Source organism: Arachis stenosperma, chromosome 5 (assembly GCF_014773155.1).
Source record: "Arachis stenosperma cultivar V10309 chromosome 5, arast.V10309.gnm1.PFL2, whole genome shotgun sequence".
Taxonomy (NCBI): Eukaryota; Viridiplantae; Streptophyta; class Magnoliopsida; order Fabales; family Fabaceae; genus Arachis; species Arachis stenosperma.
The window spans coordinates 124,661,283-124,686,122 of record NC_080381.1 but is presented as its reverse complement, the minus strand read 5'-3'; the positions used below and the strand labels follow the sequence as shown (position 1 = coordinate 124,686,122).

General features: G+C 34.8%; 2 protein-coding genes and 2 long non-coding RNA genes across 7 annotated transcripts; 3 read left to right on the top strand and 1 right to left on the bottom strand.

The window, feature by feature from the left end:
• Nucleotides 1-823: 823 nt before the first annotated feature.
• LOC130981962 (pentatricopeptide repeat-containing protein At1g62930, chloroplastic-like) lies at nucleotides 824-5,989 on the bottom strand. 4 transcript variants are annotated; one of them, XM_057905742.1, is made up of 4 exons: nucleotides 4,139-5,989; nucleotides 2,460-2,773; nucleotides 1,883-1,970; nucleotides 824-1,196 (listed from the first exon to the last, which is right to left on the bottom strand). In XM_057905742.1, the coding sequence occupies exon 1, from the start codon at nucleotides 5,929-5,931 to the stop codon at nucleotides 4,228-4,230; it is 1,704 nt and encodes a 567-aa protein (XP_057761725.1). In that variant the 5' UTR covers nucleotides 5,932-5,989; the 3' UTR covers nucleotides 824-1,196; nucleotides 1,883-1,970; nucleotides 2,460-2,773; nucleotides 4,139-4,227. The 4 variants fall into 4 exon arrangements, with proteins under 4 accessions (XP_057761725.1, XP_057761726.1, XP_057761723.1 ...); XM_057905743.1 differs by having other exon boundaries at nucleotides 2,460-5,778; nucleotides 5,897-5,987; XM_057905740.1 differs by having other exon boundaries at nucleotides 2,460-5,989.
• Nucleotides 5,990-13,662: 7,673 nt separating this feature from the next.
• On the top strand, nucleotides 13,663-14,011 carry LOC130979981 (uncharacterized). The gene is made up of 3 exons (XR_009086835.1): nucleotides 13,663-13,714; nucleotides 13,793-13,861; nucleotides 13,937-14,011. It is a non-coding gene; the product is annotated as an uncharacterized LOC130979981 (long non-coding RNA).
• Nucleotides 14,012-14,121: 110 nt separating this feature from the next.
• On the top strand, nucleotides 14,122-14,867 carry LOC130980041 (uncharacterized). The gene is made up of 3 exons (XR_009086860.1): nucleotides 14,122-14,138; nucleotides 14,683-14,748; nucleotides 14,832-14,867. It is a non-coding gene; the product is annotated as an uncharacterized LOC130980041 (long non-coding RNA).
• Nucleotides 14,868-15,026: 159 nt separating this feature from the next.
• LOC130981318 (uncharacterized) lies at nucleotides 15,027-17,167 on the top strand. Its single transcript, XM_057904914.1, has 9 exons — nucleotides 15,027-15,118; nucleotides 15,203-15,686; nucleotides 15,774-15,860; nucleotides 15,985-16,113; nucleotides 16,208-16,342; nucleotides 16,478-16,600; nucleotides 16,692-16,754; nucleotides 16,840-17,009; nucleotides 17,161-17,167. The coding sequence occupies exons 1-9, from the start codon at nucleotides 15,027-15,029 to the stop codon at nucleotides 17,165-17,167; spliced, it is 1,290 nt and encodes a 429-aa protein (XP_057760897.1).
• The last annotated feature ends 7,673 nt before the right edge of the window (nucleotides 17,168-24,840 follow it).

Genomic DNA, 24,840 nt, shown 5'->3' with positions numbered 1-24,840 from the left:
TAAGCCGCTAATTGGTTTTCACAGGCTACACCTTACAACTTACAAGCATTGAAAAGGAAGGAGGAAGTTTTATGTGCGACCGATCTCTGCTTGGGCCTAACCGAACCCATTAACGAATAATATATATATATTAGCATAATTTCTGACCCAAAAGAAAAATATTAGCATAATTACAAGGTGTTTGCTACGGATTTAAAAAAAAAATCTTATTTATATTTATATACATTTTTTAAATTAGTTATATTTTCGCATTTTAATATTTTTTTGGTTTCCCACGGTATCCCCCAACCCGGCGGGCTAAGGACTAATCCGCCGCAGTACTGAGCTCCATTTAAGGGTTTGCCGTTGGCCAATGGATTGCTGCATGCACAAGGCGGGATTCGAACCCCGACACTTGCTTAAGCGGACTAGTGAGCTAACCACTAGACCAACCCAACTTGGTTGCATTTCAATATTTAACTTGTCACTGCAAACAAGATAAAAAAAATTAAATTATATTATTTCTTTTCTTTAAACGAGATATGCGTACAATGACAATTAAATCAAGCTATTGGACAACTAAAAAAATGTTTATAATACATTTCGAATCGATTTAAAAAGTAAAATTGATATAATTTATTATAATTTAAATTTATTTGTTTTTATTTTTCAATCTAGTCTAATTTGATTCAATAACTGTGATTTGTATTATATTGATTTGAATATATTCTTTTAAGAAAAAACACCAAAGAGACTAGAAAACCCCTTTGAACTCACATGAAGTAACTTCATATAACATAACACACATCCCTTTTCCAAAGGGAAAAGCTTACCACAGGTACTTTCAATCATCATTGATAAATGAGGACCATCTAACTTGAATTTCAAAATATAAAAGAGAAAGAATAATTAAATTGAATCTGCGTGTAGTGAATTGGAGCCAACTAGTTGAAAAATAGGTTAATTACACACAGAATGTAAGCCAACCCCCCACTACCCTAATTTTTTAAATTTCAAAATTGAAAATAAAAGGAGATTGATTGAGTTGGCTTATATTGTAGTTGGTTTCTAGACTTTTTCTAATTACAATTAGTCCATCCCTCAAATATTTTGTACGGAAACATATATCCAGTGCAATAGCTTCCTCAATCTTTCTGCAGCCGAGGATGCCATTTTGTTGGTTGGTTCAAGTAACTGTACTATGGCACGTTGAAAATCTGCAAAGAAAAATGATCACCTATGATTTCAACAATGGCAAATTTTCATATATTACAGCAACAACTTAAAACAAAGAAAAAAGGAATATGATCATTATAAACTCATTGGCATCTAATACTCATACGGTACAGCCAAATATCGTTACAATTAATTTGAATGACTACATAGTTTTGAAAGTCCATGAGTGTTTTAGCAAATTAAAATGTCAGAAACTAAGAGGAAACTTTGAAATACTTGAGAGAGAAAAAAAACTAGAATTCAGATAAACAGGCACATCAGGTTCTTATCTCTAATTCTGCATTTCTATTTATAAATGATAAGATGTAGTTATCAGATCCAAATAAGGTGAAAACTCAGGTGAAGTCGATTTCACGTGAAGTTGATATCTGAGAGCCGTTGGGTGAAAATTTAGTCAAATCAGTCAAATCATCTAACGGCTCTCAGGTATCAACTTTACGTGAAGTCGACTTTACCTGAGTTTCCACCTCCAAATAAATATAGAATAACCGGAATGTGAAAAAGTTAGATGGAGCTTCTTCATATGAAGTGGATACATACTTTAAATATCAGAAAGCAAACAGTTTCTGTGTTTCATATATGTCAATCAATAGAAGTTCAATCAAAGCTTGGTTTTCGAAACCTGCAGATATTTGGACCTTGAATTTAAAAAAGAAAATTCACTTACTCTATATGACAAGAAAACTAATGATCTTGTTTTGTCCAAGTTAATCGCATTTGTACAATATGCCTCAGGCAAAGCTTTACATATGCAACTGCATGAACACAGAAAATGTGAATATGTTTGCAAACTAACTTTTGAGACGATCCAAAATACATTAGAATATTAGATGGCTACATCAGCAAGTAAGTTGCCGCACGGGTAAATGAAGAGATTCAAAGACAATAACAAGAGTACAGGGAAGCTTAACAAGTGATTCACTTTAAAGGATGAAATAAAAATAAAGTTAGCTTAGGAATAAATTAACATCAATGCACAAATAATAAAAATGGAAATAATAATATATCCAGACAAGACACATATGACGACCACTTTGGCACAAAAAGTGCCACAAAATAAGCAATGACAGAAAATATCTAAGTGTGGCTAAAGCAGAACCAAGAATCACCATTACATAAAGAAAGTAGATGCATAGATGATCAAGATCAAGAAGGTAACAAAACACATTAAGAAAAAGAAAAAAGAAAAAAAATAGAAAGAGATAAATACAACATTATGTGATGTCCAACAAGAAGGATCTCACCTACTTTTTTCCTTGCAGTAGGCCTCTAGATATCTTTTCACCACAAAGTTTCTTTGTTTTATCATTGTCTTCCATTTTTGACAAGAATGCCAATGCTTCTTCATACCATCCAATAAGCCTCTAGCAATCATTTCCTAAAGAAGTTTCTTTGCCATGTCATTCTCATCTTTTTCAAAAAAAGCAGGAATAACAGTTTCAAAAGTAACAATATTTGGTAAGCAACCATTGTCTTCCATTTCCGATAACAGGGCCAATGCTTCTTCAAACAAGCCCTCTTTGCAGAGCCCTTTGATCATAACAGTGTATGTTAGGCTCTGAAATATGACGTTTGAAATATTAGGGACCAAATTACGACTTAGCCCAAACGTTAGGGATTAAAATAATACTTTACCCCCACACAATAAATAGTACATGAAGAACCTAATTTCATTATAATGCTAAGATTGATTCCTCAAAGTTTATAGCAGCATCAACCATATTCTATCTAGTTTGAGATCAATTTATTTTATGTTTATTAGTGCAGTCTGAAGAGTGATTTTTGTGAAAGTAGCTATTATTCACTTCCATTTAAAACTGATTTTGAAGCATAAAATCCAATGGCGGGTTCAACTAGAAATCAAATAAGCTGAGAAAATATTAAATCAAGTGTCTCGCAATTATTTCAAACTGAAATCCAAGTATAAAGGAAAATTCTAGAGAACTTCAATATTGTCTTTGCCATGCTGCAACTTAACATGCTTGAGTGCACCTAGCAATCAGAAAGCATGGAACAAAGATGAAATCCATGTCAAGAATCCAAAATACTCAACCACCAATGCAAAATACTTAATCAGCACTTAAGCAGTAAGGCTACATAATAGTTCAACTTTTGATCCCAAAAGAAATTGTACTAACATTCAAAGATATTCTTCAAGAACAAATGCAATTTCAAACTGTACAACATTGTTTCACTTTTAATTCTTTATTCTAACCCCAGTCATCACTTCAGAGAAGATTTAGTAAAACCAAAGAAACAGGTGAAGAAACGATTGTACTTGGAATTAGAATCCCCAAATCTTTTATGACAGGTGTAGCTAATAACAGACAACAAAACTTCAAACCATGTTTTAATAATAAAACCCTTTCATCATGATTTTAAACAAGAATATAATAATCCCTATATAGGATTTTGCAACGAGAAATAATGAAATAATTCAACTAAGCATCAACTGCTGAGTAACATTATTATGAAAATGAACAAAGGTTTTGAGATACCATTAATTACAACTAAGTAACATTAATTATGAAAATCAACATAATGTACATATTTTCAATTAATTTCTAAGAATTACAGCTCAGTAACATCAATTATGAAAATGAACAAAGGTTTTAAGATAATTCAAATTTGAACCATATTAGCCAAATTCCTAGAAATTCCTTCTTGCACAGCCTTTTTTTTTTTTGAAACATCAAGTGTAATCATATACTTAGTATACAGGTTTCTTCAGCTGTGATCAGATTTTGAAAAATAACAAAATGTTGAAATTGTCAACAAAAAAAAAGTGGTACCATGCATTTAGTAGATGTATTTGTTTCAAAGATGGCAGTGAAAATCATATATCTACGTCATTAATCTTGCCACTGCATGTCTTTCAGAAGAATTCTAGGAAGATTCAGTCAAATAAAGCACAGTTGCTCACCAGACCAATCAAGAGCTCTTAATTACTATCAACAAATCTTAAGCACTAATCCACCAGTTACAACAGAAAATCTATTAATTTGAGTTGATTTATTCCTCCTCTTGCCTTTTCCATAAGCCTCTAGAGATCATTTCACGAAGATGTTTCAGCGCTTGATCATTTTCACCTTTTTCCAACAGAGCACGAATAGTTGTTTCATAAGTTACAGCATTTGGAGAGCAACCATGGTCTTCCATTTCAGACATTAAGGCCAATGCTTCATCAAGTAGGCCCTCTTTGCAGAGCCCGTTTATCATAATAGTGTATGTCCTCACGTCCGGACGATAACCCTTAATGGAAAGATCTTGAAAAATCTCTTTTGCATTTTGAAGTCTTCCACTTTTGCACAGGCCATCTATAAGTATGGTGTATGTATATATATCTGGATCAATGCCACTCTCTTTCATTTGATTGAATAACATAAGTGCCTTGTCATGTTGTTTGATATTGAACAAAGCATCCAGTAAAGAACTGTAAGTGACTATATCAGCAGGTTGACCTCGATCCTGCATCTTTTCAAGAAGCTCCAAGGCACAAGATATTCTCCTTGATTTTCCCAAGCCATCAACTAGAGTACTGTAAGTTACCGTGTCAGGAACCAAATTCTTGCGATGCATCTCTTCGAAGAGATTCAAGGCATCATCGATCATTTTACTCTTACAAAAGCCATTAATCATGATATTGTAACTCCGAACATTAGGAAACGCTCTACTCTCGGCCATCGTGTCGAATACATATTTTGCCTTATTTACCTGATTAACCAAACAATATCCGTCCATTAAGCTGTTATAAGTAACCACATTTGGTTTCACACCATGTTTTGTCATCACAGCCAACACATTCTTAGCATCTTTGATTTTTCCTTCCTTGCATAGCCCATCGATCAAAGTACTATAGGTATAAACATTAGGAGTAATGTTTTTAAGCATCATATGACTTAGTAAATCAACGGCTTCCTTATATTGACCCACAAGAGACAATCCAAAAATGAGAGGACTGTATGTGGTAACATCGGGAGAAATTCCCTTAGAAAGCATTTCAGAAAATAAATGAAAAGCCTGACTTACAAGTGTATCCTTGCAGAGGCTATCAATAATTGTGCTATACATGACGACATCAGGAGCAATCCCATAGCGTGGGATGTTTCTCAACACTTGAATAGCAGCTGATGTGTGTCCGGTCTTACAGAGCCCATTGATCAAGGTCCCATAAGTGACTTGATTAAAGTGAAATCCATGAGCCAGCACTCTGTCATGAAAGCGCACTGCTTTTTCAACATTACCACAGAGACAGAGACCTTTCAGGATTGTTGTTAATGTTACCGTATTAGGTTGATAATCCATTCTGAAAATCTTGGCCAATACAGAGAAAGAAAGCGTCATATGAGCCATGCCGCAACAACAATTGATTAAGATGTTCAAAGTAAATAAGTCGGGTGCGATTCCCCTGGCTTGCAATTGCTGAAAAAGGGAAAAGACGGCGTGGAAATGCTTCGTCTTGGAAAGGGATCCCAAAATCTTGTTAAACTGGATGATGGGAGGAATACGACGCATAGAGAGCATGCGAGTGAAGGAATCAACAGCTTCATCAAGTGATTGGGGCTGAGAGTGAGAGTGAGAGTGAGAGTGAGAGTGTAGGGATGAAGTTGAAGGGAAGCAAAGACGGAGAGCAGAGTGGGGAACAGAATAAGGAGAGCGCTTTGGGATTTGAAGAGCATACCTTAGTTTGATTGGTGAGGATGAGAACGATGACATGTTTGCAATCAAGATTCAAGAGGAATGTGCTGTATTGAAGAGTTCTTCACTTCTTGGACCTTTGCACTATGTTTGGTACGAGAAAGAAAAAAGTTTTTTTGGTTAATAGTTAAATTTGTTCTTCACTTATCTTTTAAATTAGTCTTTAAATTTTTTTTTTGTCATATGAGTCTTTAAATTAAAATATAAGTCAAATTATTCTCCATCAGTTAAATGATGACGTATCACGTTAAATGTCACATGACATGATGTTATGGTAAGTTAATGTTATGTGTTATAAGTCAAGTTGGTAACACCTAACAAGACACGTGTCACTTGACCTATAAAAAATTTTTTTATAATCAAAATAGTCCTTAAAAATATAGATGTAAGTCATTTTTATCCCTTAAATTTTAAAAATTAATCAAATTAGTCCTTATATAAATTTCTTTTATTTTTTTCAAAATATTAAATTTACAATATTTTTTATAATACTAATTTTAATATTATTTTTTAAATCTTAATAAACAAAATTCTCTTCACATAAAATAATAAAAATAATTAAATTATTATAAATTTATTTTATCATTTTTATTTTAAAATTTTATATTTTAATTTTTTTTAAAAATTTAATATTTTAAATCTTACTAAATAATATAGTAATTCTTTTAAAATTTAAATCTTTTAAATTTTTATAAATTATAATTTTTATTATTATTTAATTTATATGGTAAAACTCAATAATTAAAAAATCAATTTGTGAGATTACTTGTTAAATCTTAATATTTTAATATAATTTTTTTAAATGTTATATATAAGTCATTTTGGCAACTAAATCCAATCAAGTTGGCTTAATTACAATAAAAACTATACTCAAAATGAAATGTGTGACACACGTTCCAATGCTTCACTAGCGCACAATTCAAAGAATTTGCATTACATGTACAAGAAATAGATCTTTTCCATTTTTTCTAACACTTGAGAGAATAAAATGTGATCTCTCACCTTTAATTCTATAAGTGAGATCAAAATTAAATAGAAGAGAGAAAACAATGAAAGGTGAAATCCTTCACTAGACAACATCCAGTTTTTTTTTTCTACTGGAGAGGATCCATTCCCCAAATCTTTCTACACTTTCAGCACACAAATTTTTGTTAGAGAGCACACAAATTTCGAAGCATAGCACATAAATTTTTAAAGTGTAGCACACAAAAATTTGTATATAACACAAATTTATCAATACAGCACACAAATTTTTTCACATAACTTACAAATTTTTGAAACGCAGCACACAAAATTTTGTTGTACAAAAATTTAAGTGTGTGAATTCTTTGAGTTTTTTTACACATTTATTTTTTTTCTCTCTTCTTTTCATGGTGTATAAATCAATCACTATTCATTGCAAGTAAATATATTCCAAGTTCTATTTTCCAAAACACACACATACCATAAAAAGATACTCTCGACAAACTTATTGATATAGCACACAAATTTTTGCGCATAGACATAGTACACAAATTTTTGAAACGACACACAAATTTTTGCCACACCAAAATTTATGCATATATTCTTATATTGAGTTCTGCTACACATTTATTTTTCTCTCTCTTTTATTTCGTGGTGTGTAAACTAATTACCATTCATTGTAAGCCAATGTTACATTATAGGTTCTATTTCCCAAAAAAAAAAACACACACACACAAAAAGGTGTTGTTAACACTCTTTTTAAGTATGTCATCATGACTCACGGCTATTAACTCTGATGTGCAGTTCCAATATTTCTTGGTGGTTAGGGTCCACATAGAGTGTGGCACGATAATCTCCGAGTACACCCAACGCATCTCTTTTGTGTATGTTGTCTTTAGATGCAAGAGGTGCAAATCAACTTTAAATGCAATGGTTCTTGAAAAGTTCAGCGATTGCCTCGTCTTTTTTACAGTTGTCCATCAATACTACAAACACCATACCACATTATTACATGTGTAAATCAAATAAAGTGAAACAACATACACTCCTTCATTTTCACAGCACACAAGTAATCGAAGCTAATAACTTGGTAGCTCACACTAATTTGGCATATATCATTAAACAAATTTTGGTTTATCATAACACATAAATATTTAAGTGTAGCACACATTTTTATTCAACATAGCACACAAATTCGCACATATGGCACAAAAACTAAAATAATAAAATAACACTAATTGTTCAAACAACTCAATTAAAGAAAATTAAGATCATCATAATATATATAGGAAAAGTTTAGGGGGCCAGCAGTTTTATTGAATTTTGGCCAGCATGTAACCAGCAGAGGAAGGTGAGCCATTGGATGAAATTTCACACCAATCTCACACCATCAAATCATCATTGATGGCTAGTTGATGGTTAATAATCACAAAAATTGCTGGCCCCCTAGCATTGCTCATATATATATATATATATATATATATATACACACACACACAATAGCACACAAATATCGAGTATAGAAAAATAACACAAGTAATCGAAGTTAATAGTTTAGTAACTCACACTAATTTGTCAGAAATTATTAAACAAATTTTAGTTTATTATAGCATACAAATATTTAAGCATAAGACACATTTTTGTTCAGTATAATACATAAATTCACATCTATAGCACACAAATATTAAGCATAGAAACAATATAAAAATCATTCCTACATTTTCAATTTCACTCAATAAAAAAATATATCAAATTCACAAAAAAAAAAGAAATTAAACAACAAGAAAAAGACGTTGAAAAAAGAAGAAAGAAGGAACATAATAATAATAATAAGAACAACAACAATAATAATAACAAGACGTTGAAGAAGGAAGAAGAAGATGATGATGATGACGACAATGGTGGTAGCAGCAGCGATGATGACGGTGGTGGTGATAGTGGACGACAACGGTGACAGCGGCAGCATTGACGACAACGGTGGTGGTGGCGGCCGCAGCGACCATGACGATGTTGGAGGATGAGGAGGAGAAAGAGGAGGGTACGTGACTAAAGTTTAAATTTTAATAACTTGGTTAACTTGGTTAATGAAAACACTTTGACACTTAGCATTTTTCTATATTTATTTAGTGAAATCTAAAAGACTAAAATAACTGCTATATTTATTTAGTGAAATCCAAAATATTAAAACTAGTTATATACTAAAAGTTTTCATCTTTTAGATGTTACTAAATAAATATAGTAGTTATTTTAAAAAAAAATTATATTAAAATAGTAAGATTCAATAAGTGATCTTACAAATCAATTTTTTAATTATTGAGTTATATCTTATAAATTAAATAATAATAAAAAATATAATTTTAAAAAATTTAAAAGATTTAAATTTTAAAATAATTACCATATTATTTAGTGAGATTTAAAATATTAAAATTTTAGATATATAATCAATAATAATTTGATAAACTCTAAATAAAAAATTTTCACTATAAAAAATTTACAATTTGAAAATATAAAATTTTAAAATACAAATGATAAAATAATTTTATAATAATTTAATTATTTTTATTATTTTATGTAAAGAGAATTTTATTTTTTAAAGTCTAAAAAATAATATTAAAATTAGTACTATCAAAAAATATTTTAAATTTAATATTATGAAAAAAATAAAAAAAATTACATAAGGATTAACTTGATTAATTTTAAAATTTTAGGGATGAAAATGACTTACGTCTAGACTTTTAGGAATTATTTTTATTATAAATAGCTTTTTTACATGTCAAGTGACACGTGACGTGTTAGGTGTCACTGACCTGACACGTCAACCAATCATCTTGTGACACATAGCATTAACCTATCATGTCATCATGCCACATTGTACTTAACGTGACACATCATCATCTAACTAATGGGAAGGATCAATTTGACTTACATTTTATCTTTCAAGGATTAATATGACTAAAAAAATTTTTTGAAGACTAATTTAAAAAATAAATGATCTTTGAAGGACGAATTTGACTATTAACCCTATGTATATACCTTGGGCGGGTACACCCTAAACCCAATTCCGTTCTGCCTCGCTCGAACACTCGTCCCAAACGAAACCCGCCCCGCTTCGGATTGAGTTATTACTCATCCTGACCGGGTAGGAAGGGGTCGGGTATTCGTGGATTTTGGTATTCCTATCAAGTCTAATCATGTATTGATATTCTATTTATTAAAGATCAACAGTTAGTTAATGGATTGCTATGTACTTCAGGCGAGATTCAAACCTCTTAATACTTGTTTAATTGGACAAGTGAGATAATCACTCAACAAACTCAAATTGATTAAAACAAATACTAATTATTTTTAATATTAAAAATTTTTAGAGTTTAATTTTAATTATAATTTTATAAAATATTTATAATAATAGTTATTATATATATTTTTATTTAATTTTCTTTAGTAAAAATCTTTATATAATATTATGTATTATTTCATATAGAATATAAAAATATACACTAGTTAAATATAAAAATTTATTTTTATATAATAGAATAGACGGGTAATAACAGTGAAAAAAAATGTGATGTTAATTAGATTGGGAAGTATTTCATACTTAAATTAAAAGATCATGCGTTTAAGATTTAGACATTGCAATTTATATTTTTTTTAGAAAAAAATTTTAAATAACTCATGATACTTACTCTAAAAGATAACAAAATTTTTAACAAAAAAAAAACTCTTTTTAGCCATTTATCTATTTTTTTGAGGTTGGTTGGCTCTTTCATCAATATTTTTTTTTGAGTTAATAGAATATATTTAATATGTTAAATGGTTGATTTGTCCATTAAATAATAATTAAAATTGATTGACTTTTTTATTGGAGGCCTCGTTATCTTTTAGGGTTACTGGGCAAGTCGTCAAGAAGTTTTTTAAAAATTTTTTATTTTTTGTTACTTTTTTTTATATATACATTGCCTAAATTTACTTGTAAAAAATTGAGAAATTTAGTGATTTTTAAATTTTTTTTACTTACAAAAATTGAATGAAGAATATATTTTTTAAAATTTTTTCTTAGTTATTTAAAAAACGTTTTTAAGATATTATATTATTAAAAACATGTTAAGTTTTAGGTGTACACAATTTAAATTAACCATCATAAATCACATAAATTTATTATTATTAGAAGTACATATTCTATTTTATAATAGATAATAAAAAAGTAACATAATATTTTAACTAAAATAAATACAACAAATAAGAATATTTATGTCAACTAATTATGTAAATATAACATGAAAGATCAAAATTTTAACATTTTAGAATAACTAATAACAAACAGACAAGACTGGTAATAATAATTAGCAATGTCATTCTTATTAATATGTATATCCTATATTCAATTTCTATAAATAGATAATAAAATAAAAAATTATTAATATTTCTCAATTCTCACACAACAAATTTAGGAAATGTATATGGAAAAACAGGTCTGCTACACATACAAGCCTACAAGCATACAAGTTGGCCCAGCCCAAAGAGAAATCACGCGCACCAAAAGAGATAACATGGCGCGTCAAAGTCACGCGCTCAACACTCAAACGGTTACGTATGGCAGACTCTTCCACTTCTTCCACTTCTTCCATTTCTCAAGGCACTTCGAAAACAAGGAAACCCTCCCATTTTCGAGCGAAAATCAAAGTTCAAAATATACAAATCGTTCTTCGAAACCTCCATCAAAACACCATCAAACTCTCCGTGAAGAATCTGAAGAGAAAATAAAGCAACAATACTCAACGTAAGTTCATTAAGATTCCTGTATATTTTACTTTTCTTCTACGTCGTTCTTCTAGGGTTTACTATTATTCTTGCTTCTTTGTTACAATGTTCTAAGTTCTACGTCGTTCTTCTAAGTTCTACGTTGTTATTCTAAGTTCTCCTGTTATTGTTGTTGATTTTTGGGGGTTTATTCCGTAGATTCGGGGGTGTATACTGCTTAACCTTGTAATGTGGCTTGATATTGAAGCATGGTTGAGTGATCTGACTAATATCTATACGCATGTATCTGAATAATATCTATGGGTGTATCTCACTGTTATCAATGGGTGTATCTTGCTGATATCTTTGGGTGTATCTGAATCATATATATGGGTGTATCTTACTGTTATCAATGGGTGTATCTTATTGTTATTAATGGGTGTATCTGACTCATATATATATGGGTGTATCTTACTATTATCTTTGGGTGTATTGTTCGTTTCAGAGAAAATGGCAGCAAGAAACCAAACAAAAGACCTTAAGTGTGCCACACATCTCCTGAGTGATAAGTTCAGAAACATGACTGAGGAGAAGAAGGTAATTGTGAGGGATCTTGGATTCGGTGGGTTGATGCACATCCCACCACTAAGGGTGGATTACCAACTCTTAAGGGAGCTGGCAAACAACTTCAAACTTGGGGAGAACAGACTGAAGACAGGATATGGTTCTTTCCAAATAACACCAAGAAAAATAGGTCATGCACTTGGCATCAATGCAACAGGTAACTAGCTTAAAATTATAGGTGTATATTAAGTTGTTGCTTGGGTCTATATAAGTTGATGCTTGGGTGTTTTTGAACCGACTTGGATACTTTGTTGTCTTCCTTTTTGTAGGAGATCTATTTCCTGAGAAAGTTGAGTATAAGAAACTTTCTGATGATGACAAAATAATTTATAGAAGATTCCAGGGTAAGACCCTCAAAAGTCTTACTGATGAAATGATGGAAATTGGCGTTGGCAACGAAGAGGAACGCCTGATGTTCAAGAGGATATTCATCCTCTACATACAGATGGCGTTCCTTTTGCCAACGACGATAAAAAAAATATCGCCCGTGCACCTGGCCCCAATTTTTAAGATGGACGGCATATCAGAGAGAAACTGGGGGGGGGCATGTTTTGACCTTCATGGTCAAGGGCATCACAGACTACCAGGAGAAGAAGAAGAAATCAATTAATGGCTGCCTCTTCGCCCTCATGATAATCTACTTTCATCTTTCAAAAAACAAAGGCAAAAACAGGACTCAAAGACCACCAAAGCCCTGGATTGCCAACTGGACTAAGGAGCAGTTGGTGGAAAGAATGTCTGCAGAAAGACAGGAAATTTTGGTAAGTAAACATAATAAGTTGGGTGTATTTTATTTACCTGAATGCTGCTAACTAAAATATCTCATGTTTCAGGGGATTCTGAAGATCGCAGAGACAAGAGAAAAAATGAAAAAAAAAGAAAAAAAAGAAAAAAAACAAGAAATAAAAAAACAAAAAAAGGAAGGCGAGTCCAACTTCGTCTTCGGAGACAGAAACTACTGACAGTGACACTTCTACCTCTGAGTCTGAGGCTCAAGAAGACTCAGAGGATTCAGGAAGAAAACACCCCAGCAAAAAGGGGAAAAAGTAAGAACCATACTTGGGTGTAATTTCTTTTTCGAGTTGGGTGTATTTTGTTTGATCACGTTGGGTGTATGTAGTTTATTAAGCAGCGTGTGTTTCGTTTGCTGCGTTGGGTGTATATTTAATATTCAGTTGGGTGTATCTTGTGAATTCATTTGGGTGTATTTTTAGTATGTTCTAAATGATGATTGTTTGTCTTCCAGAATGGACTCCAGAAAAAAAAAGCAGAGGCAAGAGGAGTCAGATTCTGATTTAGAATCTGAATCTGAACCAAGTGATGAGTAATGTCCTGAAATTATTACTCCTTTCTTTTGGCTTCATTATAAAGATTTCGTGTATTAATTGAAGTGTCTATTATTAAATTATAGGATTGAAGAATCATCACCTGCGGAGAAGGAGAAGAAAAAGAAAAAAACAAAAACAACACCAAAAGAGTAAGCACTTCTTTCATTAATATTCTGTGATAAAATTAATTTTTTATTTCTGATTGGTATTCTTTTTTTTCCACCCAGAACACAACAAGAAAAGAAAAAAGTTGTTGTGGAGGATTCACCTCCTGAAGAAGATCAATACTTTGACGGGTACAGTACCTCGTAAGCTATATTACGGTCTATCATCGTAATTATTTTTGTTAACATCTTATTTTATGAATGTAGTGAGAGATATGAAATATCAAGTGACGAAATCGATGAATGGCTAAGGGGAAACGTTGATAAATCTGCTGCGGAGGGATATGTCTTGCGGGGCTGTGTATTTGAGATTTTTGTGTGTTTTGTTTGCTAATAATTGTATCTTGTTTCGCAGGGAGAACCTAGCTGACCTGCGATCGACAGAAGGTCACTATGTGTCCTCTGAAACGTAAGAATCTTTATTATTTAATAAAATCTTATTATCATGATTTGGATGTATTTTCTGGAAACATTTGGGTTTATTTTGTGGATCAAGTTGGGTGTATGTTGTTTACTAGGGATATTTCGTTTGTTTTGTTGGGTGTATATTGTCCATTCGGTTGGTTGTATCTTGTGCATTCATTTGGGTGTATTTTATACCTGTATCTTATTTTGTCTGAATAACATGAAATCTGTTTAGACTACCGGCTGTGAACTTGGGAAGTGATGATCCTTCCTCTCAAGGACGCACAGAACAGAGTAGCGTAAACCAGCCATCACAGAGCATGTAATTTCTCTTTCAAATAACCGTTACTTTTGTTCTTCTATTACCTTCTACTTCTAATTCTGTATATATATTTTTTTAGAAAAAAAAGCCCTTTATTATTTTATTCAGGAAAAAAAAGGCAGCAAAAAAAAGCAAAAACTGCAACTATGTAAGTTCTCAAAAAACAAAGCCTGTCTTCTTTTTGAATTGTTCGGGTGTATTTTTGACCTTTTTTGGGTTATTTTAGGTTGAGTCCGACTGACTCGAATATGATGGTTGTGAGGGAACAAACACCGTCGGAAGCGCTTGCAATGTGAGTTTTCCAAGAATATTTCAACCTTATAACCTTATTATTTTCAAAGGCGTTGTTAACCTTTCATTTTTCTTCTTGTTTAGAGTCCCGATCCAGGTTTTTGTGCCGGCATCCCAAACAACTCCTGAGACAGATTTTGAACCAACCCCTATGCTACAGATTGAAGGGACTACAGAAAAGTAAGAAATAGTATTGGGTGTATATTTGTTTAGGGTTTGGGTGTATATTTGCATACAGTTTGGGTGTATATTGTTCCTGATCAATTTTTTCTTTACGCCATGATTAATTTTGTGTTACTGTGCAGCACTCCTGAATCTCCCAAGCAACTTCAAGAAACCACACCCACGCTTCCCCCAGCTCCAACTAAAATGTAAATTCATCAGACTAAAATCAATCTTTGCTTATCATCTGTATATTATTATTCTTACTCTTATTCTTATACATCATGACACAGTCATCCAGCCGCAGAAGACGCTGCTGCCCTGTTGATGATGGCACGGACAGCAACCTATGTTCCTAAAACAGATTCAGGGATGCCATCATTTAGCCTTGGACTGACTGATTCAAGCCAGGAGGGGGCGTCAACGCAGGAGACAGAAAGGGAAAAATCTCCAGAAACTGCAAGTATGCTAGAACAATTAGACACTTTGGTCCAAAAATTAGCAAGCAATGCGGCGAAGGGAACAAACGAAAGTCCACAAATTCAGAGGGAGACTGGGGGAGAAAGTTCTGCAAAGTTTGAAACTCCAGGGGGAATAAATCAAATTACAGATGATATGAAACAAAAGTGCTACATCTGGGGGACGAGACTGAAGGAAGACGCAAATGGCAATACTGACGAGTATGAGGAGATTTGCAATCTGATTGGCAAAGGAGAATACATTTTGATCAGATCGCACCTTGCATCCCTCCAGGCAAAAAGTGATATAGAATCTCAGGTAATGTTAGACTAACATTAATGTTTTTACACCAAAGTAAACTGCAATGTTTATTAATGTAAAATTGATTTCGGCATATATTTCTAGATTGTATCTGCCATCTGCCTCATCCTAAACCAGAAAAATGAAAAGAGGTTTCAGGAACAAATATACTGCCTCCCCCCCGATATTGTGGTAAGTGTTACTTCTACGAACTTTGGGTGTATTTTCTGCATTGATTTGGGTGTATTTTTTGGGTTCGATTGGGTGTAAGTTGTGTATTTTCAATATTTCATTTCTTGTTTCGCAATTCTTGCAGAGCATGGCACTTTCGGATCACCCAAAGGGGGAATTCATATCCCCGAAAACGGAAAAGGAATTCAGGGTGGAAGCCTACCCGAGTTTCATTCACTTCATAGATAGAAAAAAATTAAGTTCGCATCCATATGTAAGTTTTCGTTTGCTAAATTTGTTAGTACGCTTATTTATTTAATTATATGCCAAATAAAATAACACACTGTTGAAATGTGGCAATCCTTCAGATTTTTGCTCCTGTTTGCCACTCGGGACATTGGTGGTTATGGCTAATAAATACAATAAAGCGGAAATGTCAAATACTTGACCCGCTACACAAAAAAGCTCTAAGCGATGAGAGAAAGGACATTAATAAATTCACTGTAAGTTGCCTCTGTCTTCTTTACTTTAATAGATAGGTCTATTTCAAAGGTTGTGTTGGGTGTATATTTCATATTCAGTTGGGTGTATCCTGTGCATTCATTCGGGTGTATTACTGATTTGTTTTGGTATTTAAGGGATATGTATTTTCAAGATTGATAACATATGCCGGCGGGAAACCTCTGGAGAAAGGCGAGAAGGAAAAGGAAATTAAAGCATCAGATGTTAAAATATCAGGGCAAAAAATAAGGTATAAATTTGTGAGTCTGAACATTAAACTTTCCTAAATGAGATTTGTAATTTATTTTCTTCGTTTTCAGCTATGACTGCGCTATCTACGTTATGAAGTAGCTTGAGTTAATTGAGCCGGAAAACATCAAAAAGGGGAAGTATGAATGGGATAATTGGCCACAGGTAACTGTCTTTAGAACTATATAACTCTGTATTACTTTACTGAATTAATATTGCTGTTTAAACAGAATATACTTTTTAATTGTAGGAGGAGGTGGACCACTATAGAGTGGAGTATGCTTCCTGGATACTATTCAGTGAGATGAATAAACAGAGAGATCGGGCAATTAGAGAGAGTAGTGCTATAAGGCTGTCGAAGCCATCCTCTGTATTATTGAGTCCATTTTGTCAGATTAATTCTGCTGATATAGAAACTGGGTAATCCAACTGCTGCGTAGTTTGTAATTTAAACAAATGATGTAAATATTTGCCAATTATCAACAACTTCTATTCCATGTATATTTTTTCCCATAGTTAAATTATCTGTGCTGGTAAACTATCTGTGATGTATTTAAAAACTGTATTACAGGTGGTGAACGCAAATTATAAACTGTTACACCCAACGCAAGTCTAATAATACACCCAAGATTGCGTAAACTATACACCCAACTGTCTGCGCTGTACTCAAAATGTATGAATTACATGTACTAAAATATGAAGAAAAACATCAAATGAAATATACACCCATAACCTGTGAATTTTTACAGCTTTTGTTCTATATGTATCTATATATGTGTGATGAGCGGATAATTTGTACGCTTTTTGGCATTGTTTTTAGCATGTTTTTAGTATGATCTAGTTAGTTTTTAGTATATTTTTATTAGTTTTTAGTTAAAATTCACTTTTCTGGACTCTACTATGAGTTTGTGTGTTTTTCTGTGATTTCAGGTATTTTCTGGCTGAAATTGAGGGACCTGAGCAAAAATCTGATTCAGAGACTGAAAAGGACTGCAGATGCTGTTGGATTCTGACCTCCCTGCACTCGAAGTGGATTTTCTGGAGCTACAGAAGTCCAATTGGCGCGATCTCAACGGCGTTGGAAAGTAGACATCCTGGGCTTTCCAGCAATATATGATAGTCCATACTTTGCCCAAGATTTGATGGCCCAATCCGGCGTTCAAAGTCACCTTCAGAATTCCCAGCGTTAAACGCCGGAACTGGCACCAAAGTGGGAGTTAAACGCCCAAACTGGCACAAAAGCTGGCGTTTAACTCCAAGAAGAGTCTCTACACGAAAATGCTTCATTGCTCAGCCCAAGCACACACCAAGTGGGCCCGGAAGTGGATTTTTATGTCATTTACTCATCTTTGTAATTCTTAAGCGACTAGTTCCCTATAAATAGGACCTTTTTTGCTATTGTATTGGGAATCTTTTGATCATGTTTTTATGATTGAACCCACTTTGGGAGGCTGGCCATTCGGCCATGCCTAGACCTTATTCTTATGTATTTTCAACGGTGGAGTTTCTACACACCATAGATTAAGGTGTGGAGCTCTGTTGTACCTCGAGTATTAATGCAATTACTATTGTTCTTCTATTCAATTCCGCTTGTTCTTGTTCTAAGATATCACTTGTTCTTCAACTTGATGAATGTGATGATCCGTGACACTCATCATCATTCTCACCTATGAACGTGTGCCTGACAACCACCTCCGTTCTACCTTAGATTGGGTGAATATCTCTTGGATTCCTGATACACAATGCATGGTTGATCGCCTGACAACCGAGCCAGCCATTCCGTGAGATCAGAGTCTTTGTGGTATAGGCTAGAACTGATGGCGGCATTCAAGAGAATCCGGAAGGTCTAACCTTGTCTGTGGTATTCTGAGTAGGATTCAATGATTGAATGACTGTGACGTGCTTCAAACTCCTGAGGGCGGGGCGTTAGTGACAGACGCAAAAGAATCACTGGATTCTATTCCGGCCTGATTGAGAACCGACAGATGGATAGCCGTGCCGTGACAGGGTGCGTTGAACATTTCCACTGAGAGGATGGGAGGTAGCCACTGACAACGGTGAAACCCTTGCATAAGCTTTCCATGGAAAGGAGTAAGAAGGATTGGATGAAGACAGTAGGAAAGCAGAGAGACGGAAGGGACAAAGCATCTCCATTCGCTTATCTGAAATTCTCACCAATGGAATACATAAGTATCTCTATCTTTATCTTTATGTTTTATTCATATATCATTCATAACCATTTGAGTCTGCCTGACTAAGATTTACAAGGTGACCATAGCTTGCTTCATACCAACAATCTCCGTGGGATCGACCCTTACTCACGTAAGGTTTATTACTTGGACGACCCAGTGCACTTGCTGGTTAGTTGTGCGGAGTTGTGATGAAGAGTTGAGATTGCAATGAGCGTACTGACAAACCCCATTTTGAGGGTTTATCTTGTGCTAATTTCAAAAGGGTTTATCAATGATTTCACACACTTTCTGCATGAAAATATAAGGATTTGCATTTTTTTCCTAGTTTTGCCTCATGAAGGAAAACATGCTTATTTTGCACTAAAATAGATACATTTCTAATCTCTCCTTGATGCCATTCGATGCCGTGACTTGTGCGCTAAGTGGTTTCAGGACATAGAGTAGGAATGGACAGGAAAAGATAAGGAAGAAGGGTGCAAAGGAAGGAAGCATGAGAATTGAGCATTGGAGATTTCCGCATGGGCGCGTGCGCGCACCTGACGTGCCCGCGCAGATGAGAGCAACGTGAAGCCGAGACTAAGAGCCAAGCCACGAGCCGGCTGGAGTAGCGGCTGAGCCAGGATCCTCATGGACGCGCACGCGTGCGTTCCGCCTCCGCGCACACTCCAAAACCGCATCCATGGCGCGCACGCGTACCTTGCGCGTACGCGCCGATGTTCGAGTATGATATTTTTAGAAGTCACGTGACCTAGGCGTGGAGTTGGTTAGAGATCCTTACTTTTGAGGAGTGCTTTGGCGGGAAAAGGCATAAGAGGACCAAGGGGGCAAAGGTTGAGGAGACTTAGTTCATATTTTCTAGTTTTTGAGATTTTTTGGAGTTAGTTACATTGTTAGAGAGAGAAACTCCAACTTCTCTCTAGGATTCATCAACTTCTCTCAAGTTCTTACTAGGGTTCTTCTTCATCAAAATTCTGGATTTTTACTCATTCCTTGGTGAGATCCATTGCAACTTTCATTTCACTTTGTTCATGTAATAGGTTTTCTCTTCCAATTTCAAGTTGTAGTTGTAATTGCTAAAGTTCCTTGGATCTAGGATTCAACTCTATGAATTTAGGATTTCATTGATATTTTGAGATTTTGATCCTCATTGTTGCTAATTCCTTGTATTGCAATATCTTCAATTCTACTTTTCTCCTCATTTTACTATGACCTTCCTTCTTGCTCACTACATGTTTGATAAAATGCCAATACTAGCTATGGAGTAGAATTTTTGCACTTGGCATAGGGTTTGGTCATTGGAAGAAATTGAATAGCTATCTCAATAGTTGATTGAGAGTTGGGGATTGCTAATTGACTTGGAGTGCACTAAAGCTAGATTCCCATAAGGTGAGGCTAGGACTTGTGACTCAAGTTGATTGTTCTCATTTGATTTTCCTCTATACTTAGGGGATGACTAAATGGAGCAAGGCCTAATTGTTATCAACATTGAGTGAACTATAATGATAAAGATTTCTAATGCCAACCCTAAGTCAAGTCCTTTTGATAATTGATTGTTTGTTCCTCATTACTTGCTAAGACCTTCGAAGAACTCAAACAAAGCTTACTAAATCAATAAGATGCATACTTTGGCAATTCCAAGGGAGAACGACTCGGGAGATCAATACTCTCGGATATAGGTTGTAGATTTGTTTGATGATGGATTTCGCGTTGGTTTAGACTATACTACGATTGATCACTTGATAAATTCTATACCAACAAAAAATTCATTTGTCACGTACCATGTTGATGGCGCCATTGATGATCACAATTTCGTGCACCAAGTTTTTGGCGCCGTTGCCGGGGATTGTTTGAGTTTGGACAACTGACGGTTCATCTTGTTACTTAGATTAGGTATTTTTCTTCAGAGTTCTTAAGAATGAATTCTAGTGTTTCAAGGTGATGTTCTTATCATCACCAAAGCTGATTGATCTTCATCAATTTAGCTCTTGAATGCAATGTTCTGCTGAAGCTTGGCTAGCCATGTCTAACTTCTTTAGACTGAAGCTTTAGACTAACACTGCATGATTCCTGGAATTCTCATTAAGAATTTTGATATCTTTATTTTCTGTTCCACTTAATTTTCGAAAAAATCAAAAAAAAAATTATTGTTTGAGTCTAGAGTCTCATTTTAAGTTTGGTGTCAATTGCATGATTTTGCTCTTTTTGCATTCATTCATGTGTCTTAAGTGATCTTCAAGATGTTCTTGATGATTTCATTGCTCTGATCTTTGAATTCTATTGACTTGAGTGTTTTGTGTTTCTCATATGCATTCTCATCTTGTTAGTGTCAGTAGTATACAAACTGCTAAGTTTGGTGTCTTGCATGCATTGTTATTTGATTTTAGTTGCATTTTGATTATTCCTTATTATAAAAAAATCCAAAAATATTTTTAATTTGTGTCTTTTCAAGTCAATAATACAGAGGATTAAAGATTCAGAACATACAGCAGAGGAATTATACAGAAAAAGCTGGGTGTTCAAAACGCCCAGTGAAGAAGGCAGACTGGCGTTTAAACGCCAGCCAGGGTACCTGGCTGGGCGTTTAACGCCCAAACGGGTAGAGCTTTGGGCGTTAAACACCAGAATGTGCACCATTCTAGACGTTTAACGCCAGGATGGCACAAGAGGGAAGATTTTGTTTTTAATGCAAATTTTTTTCAAGTTTTCAAAGTTTTTCAAAATTAAATCTTTTTCAAATCATATATTCTCAATCATATGTTTTCAAAATCAATTTCTTTCCCTTTTCAAAGATATTTGCTAACAATTAATGATTTGATTCAACATTTCAAGTATGTTGCCTTTTCTGTTGAGAAAGGTTTAATGTTTGAATCATATCTTTTCTTGTTAGCCAAGTTATTAATTTTTAAAATCAAATCTTTTTAAAATTTTTTTCAAATCATATCTTTTCAATCATATCTTTTTAATCACATCTTTTTCAAAGAAGTTTTCAATCATACCTTTTTGAATGCTAATTTCAAAATCTTTTTCAAAAATTATTTGATTTCTTTCCCACTCTTGGTTTTCGAAAATCAATTAAAGTTTTTCAAAATGTTTTTAAAACCCTTTTAATTAATTTTCGAAAAACCTCTCCCCATCTTCTCACATCCTTCTATTTATGGAGTATCACTCCTCCTCAATGCACAATTCGAACTCTATCTCACTAAGTTCGAATTCTTCTACCTCTTTCTTCTATTTTTCTTTTCCTCTGACACCTCAAGGAATCTCTATACTGTGACATAGAGGATTCCATATTTTCTTGTTCTCTTCTCTTTCATATGAACAGGAACAAAGACAAAGGCATTCTTGTTGAAGCTGATCCTGAACCTGAAAGGACCTTGAAGCGAAAGCTAAGAGAAGCTAAGGCACAACTCTCTGTAGAGGACCTAACAGAAATCTTCAAAGAAGAAGAACCCATGGCAGCCGAAAACAACAACAATGCCAACAATGCAAGGAAGGTGCTTGGTGACTTTACTGCACCTACTCCCGACTTCTATGGGAGAAGCATCTCTATCCCTGCCATTGGAGCAAACGACTTTGAGCTTAAGCCTCAATTAGTTTCTCTAATGCAACAGAATTGCAAGTTCCATGGACTTCCATTGGAAGATCCTCATCAGTTCTTAGCTGAATTCTTGCAAATCTGTGACACTGTCAAGACTAATGGGGTTGACCCTGAGGTCTACAGACTGATGCTATTCCCTTTTGCTGTAAGAGACAGAGCTAGGACATGGTTGGATTCACAACCTAAAGAAAGCCTGAACTCTTGGGAAAAGCTAGTCAATGCCTTCTTGGCAAAGTTCTTTCCACCTCAAAAATTGAGTAAGCTTAGAGTGGAAGTCCAAACCTTCAGACAGAAGGAAGGAGAATCCCTCTATGAAGCTTGGGAAAGATACAAACAACTGATCAGAAAGTGTCCCTCTGACATGCTTTCTGAATGGAGCATCATAGGTATTTTCTATGATGGTCTCTCTGAACTATCCAAGATGTCCTTGGATAGCTCTGCTGGAGGATCTCTTCATCTGAAGAAGACGCCTACAGAAGTTCAAGAACTAATTGAAATGATTGCAAATAACCAATTCATGTACACTTCTGAAAGGAATCCTGTGAACAATGGGACAAATCAGAAGAAAAGAGTTCTTGAGATTGATACTCTGAATGCCATATTGGCTCAGAACAAGATATTGACTCAGCAAGTCAATTTGATTTCTCAAAGTCTGTCTGGAATGCAAAATGCACCTGGCAGTACTAAGGATGCTTCATCTGAAGAGAAAGCTTATGATCCTGAGAACCCTTCAATGGAAGAGGTGAATTACATGGGAGAACCCTATGGAAACACCTATAATTCTTCATGGAGAAATCATCCAAATTTCTCATGGAAGGATCAACAGAGACCTCAACAAGGTTTCAACAACAATAATGGTGGAAGAAACAGGTTTAGCAATGGCAAGCCTTTTCCATCATCTTCTCAGCAACAGACAGAGAGTTCTAAGCAGAGCCACTCTGACTTAGCAACCATGGTCTCTGATCTAATCAAAACCACTCAAAGTTTCATGACTGAAACAAGGTCCTCCATTAGAAATTTGGAGGCACAAGTGGGACAGCTGAGCAAGAAAATTATTGAACTCCCTCATAGTACTCTTCCAAGCAATACAGAAGAAAATCCAAAAGGAGAGTGCAAGGCCATCAACATGGCCGAATGTGGAGGGGAGGAAGAGGCAGTGAACGCCACTGAGGAAGACCTCAATGGACGTCCACTGGCCTCCACTGAGTTCCCCAATGAGGAACCATGGGAATCTAAGGCTCAAAATGAGACCATAGAGATTCCATTGGACTTACTTCTGCCTTTCATGAGCTCTGATGAGTATTCCTCCTCTGAAGAGGATGAGTATGTCACTGAAGAGTAAGTTGCTAAATACCTTGGAGCAATCATGAAGCTAAATGACAAGTTATTTGGAAATGAGACTTGGGAGAACGAACCTCCTTTGCTCACCAAAGAACTGGATGACTTGTCTAGGCAGAAATTACCTCAAAAGAGACAAGACCCTGGGAAGTTTTCACTACCTTGTACCACAGGCACCATGACCTTCAAGAAGGCTCTGTGTGACTTAGGGTCAAGTGTAAACCTCATGCCTCTCTCTGTAATGGAGAAACTAGGGATCTTTGAGGTACAAGCTGCAAGAATCTCACTAGAGATGGCAGACAACTCAAGAAAACAAGCTTATGGACTTGTGGAGGATGTTTTGGTGAAGATTGAAGACCATTACATCCCTACTGATTTCATAGTCCTAGAGACTGGGAAGTGCATGGATGAATCCATCATCCTTGGCAGACCCTTCCTTGCCACAGCAAAGGCTGTGATTGATGTTGATAGAGGTGAACTGATCATTCAAGTGAATGAAGAATTCTTTGAGTTTAAGGCTCAAGGATATCCCTCTGTCACCATGGAGAGGAAGCATGAAGAGCTTCTCTCAAAGCAGAGTCAAACAGAGCCCCCACAGTCAAACTCTAAGTTTGGTGTTGGGAGGCCACAACCAAACTCTAAGTTTGGTGTTGAAACCCCACATTCAAACTCTAAGTTTGGTGTTGGGAGGTTCCAACATTGCTCTGAGTATCTGTGAGGCTCCATGAGAGCCCTCTGTCAAGCTACTGACATTAAAGAAGCGCTTGTTGGGAGGCAACCCAATGTTATATTTTATCTATTTTCCTTTGTTATTTTATATTTTCTGTAGGTTGATGATCATGAGAAGTCACAAGATCAATTGAAAAAGCAAAAACAGAATGAAAAACAGGAAGAAAAACAGCACACCCTGGAGGAAGAACCTACTGGCGTTTAAACGCCAGTAAGGCTAGTAGGTGGGCGTTTAACGCCCAGTCTGGCACCATTCTGGGCGTTTAACGCCAGAAAGGGGCACCAGACTGGCGTTAAACGCCAGGAAAGGGCAAGAACCTGGCGTTAAACACCAGAAATGGGCACCAGCCCGGCGTTTAACGCCAGAATTGGCTCAAAACGCATTTTTGCATGC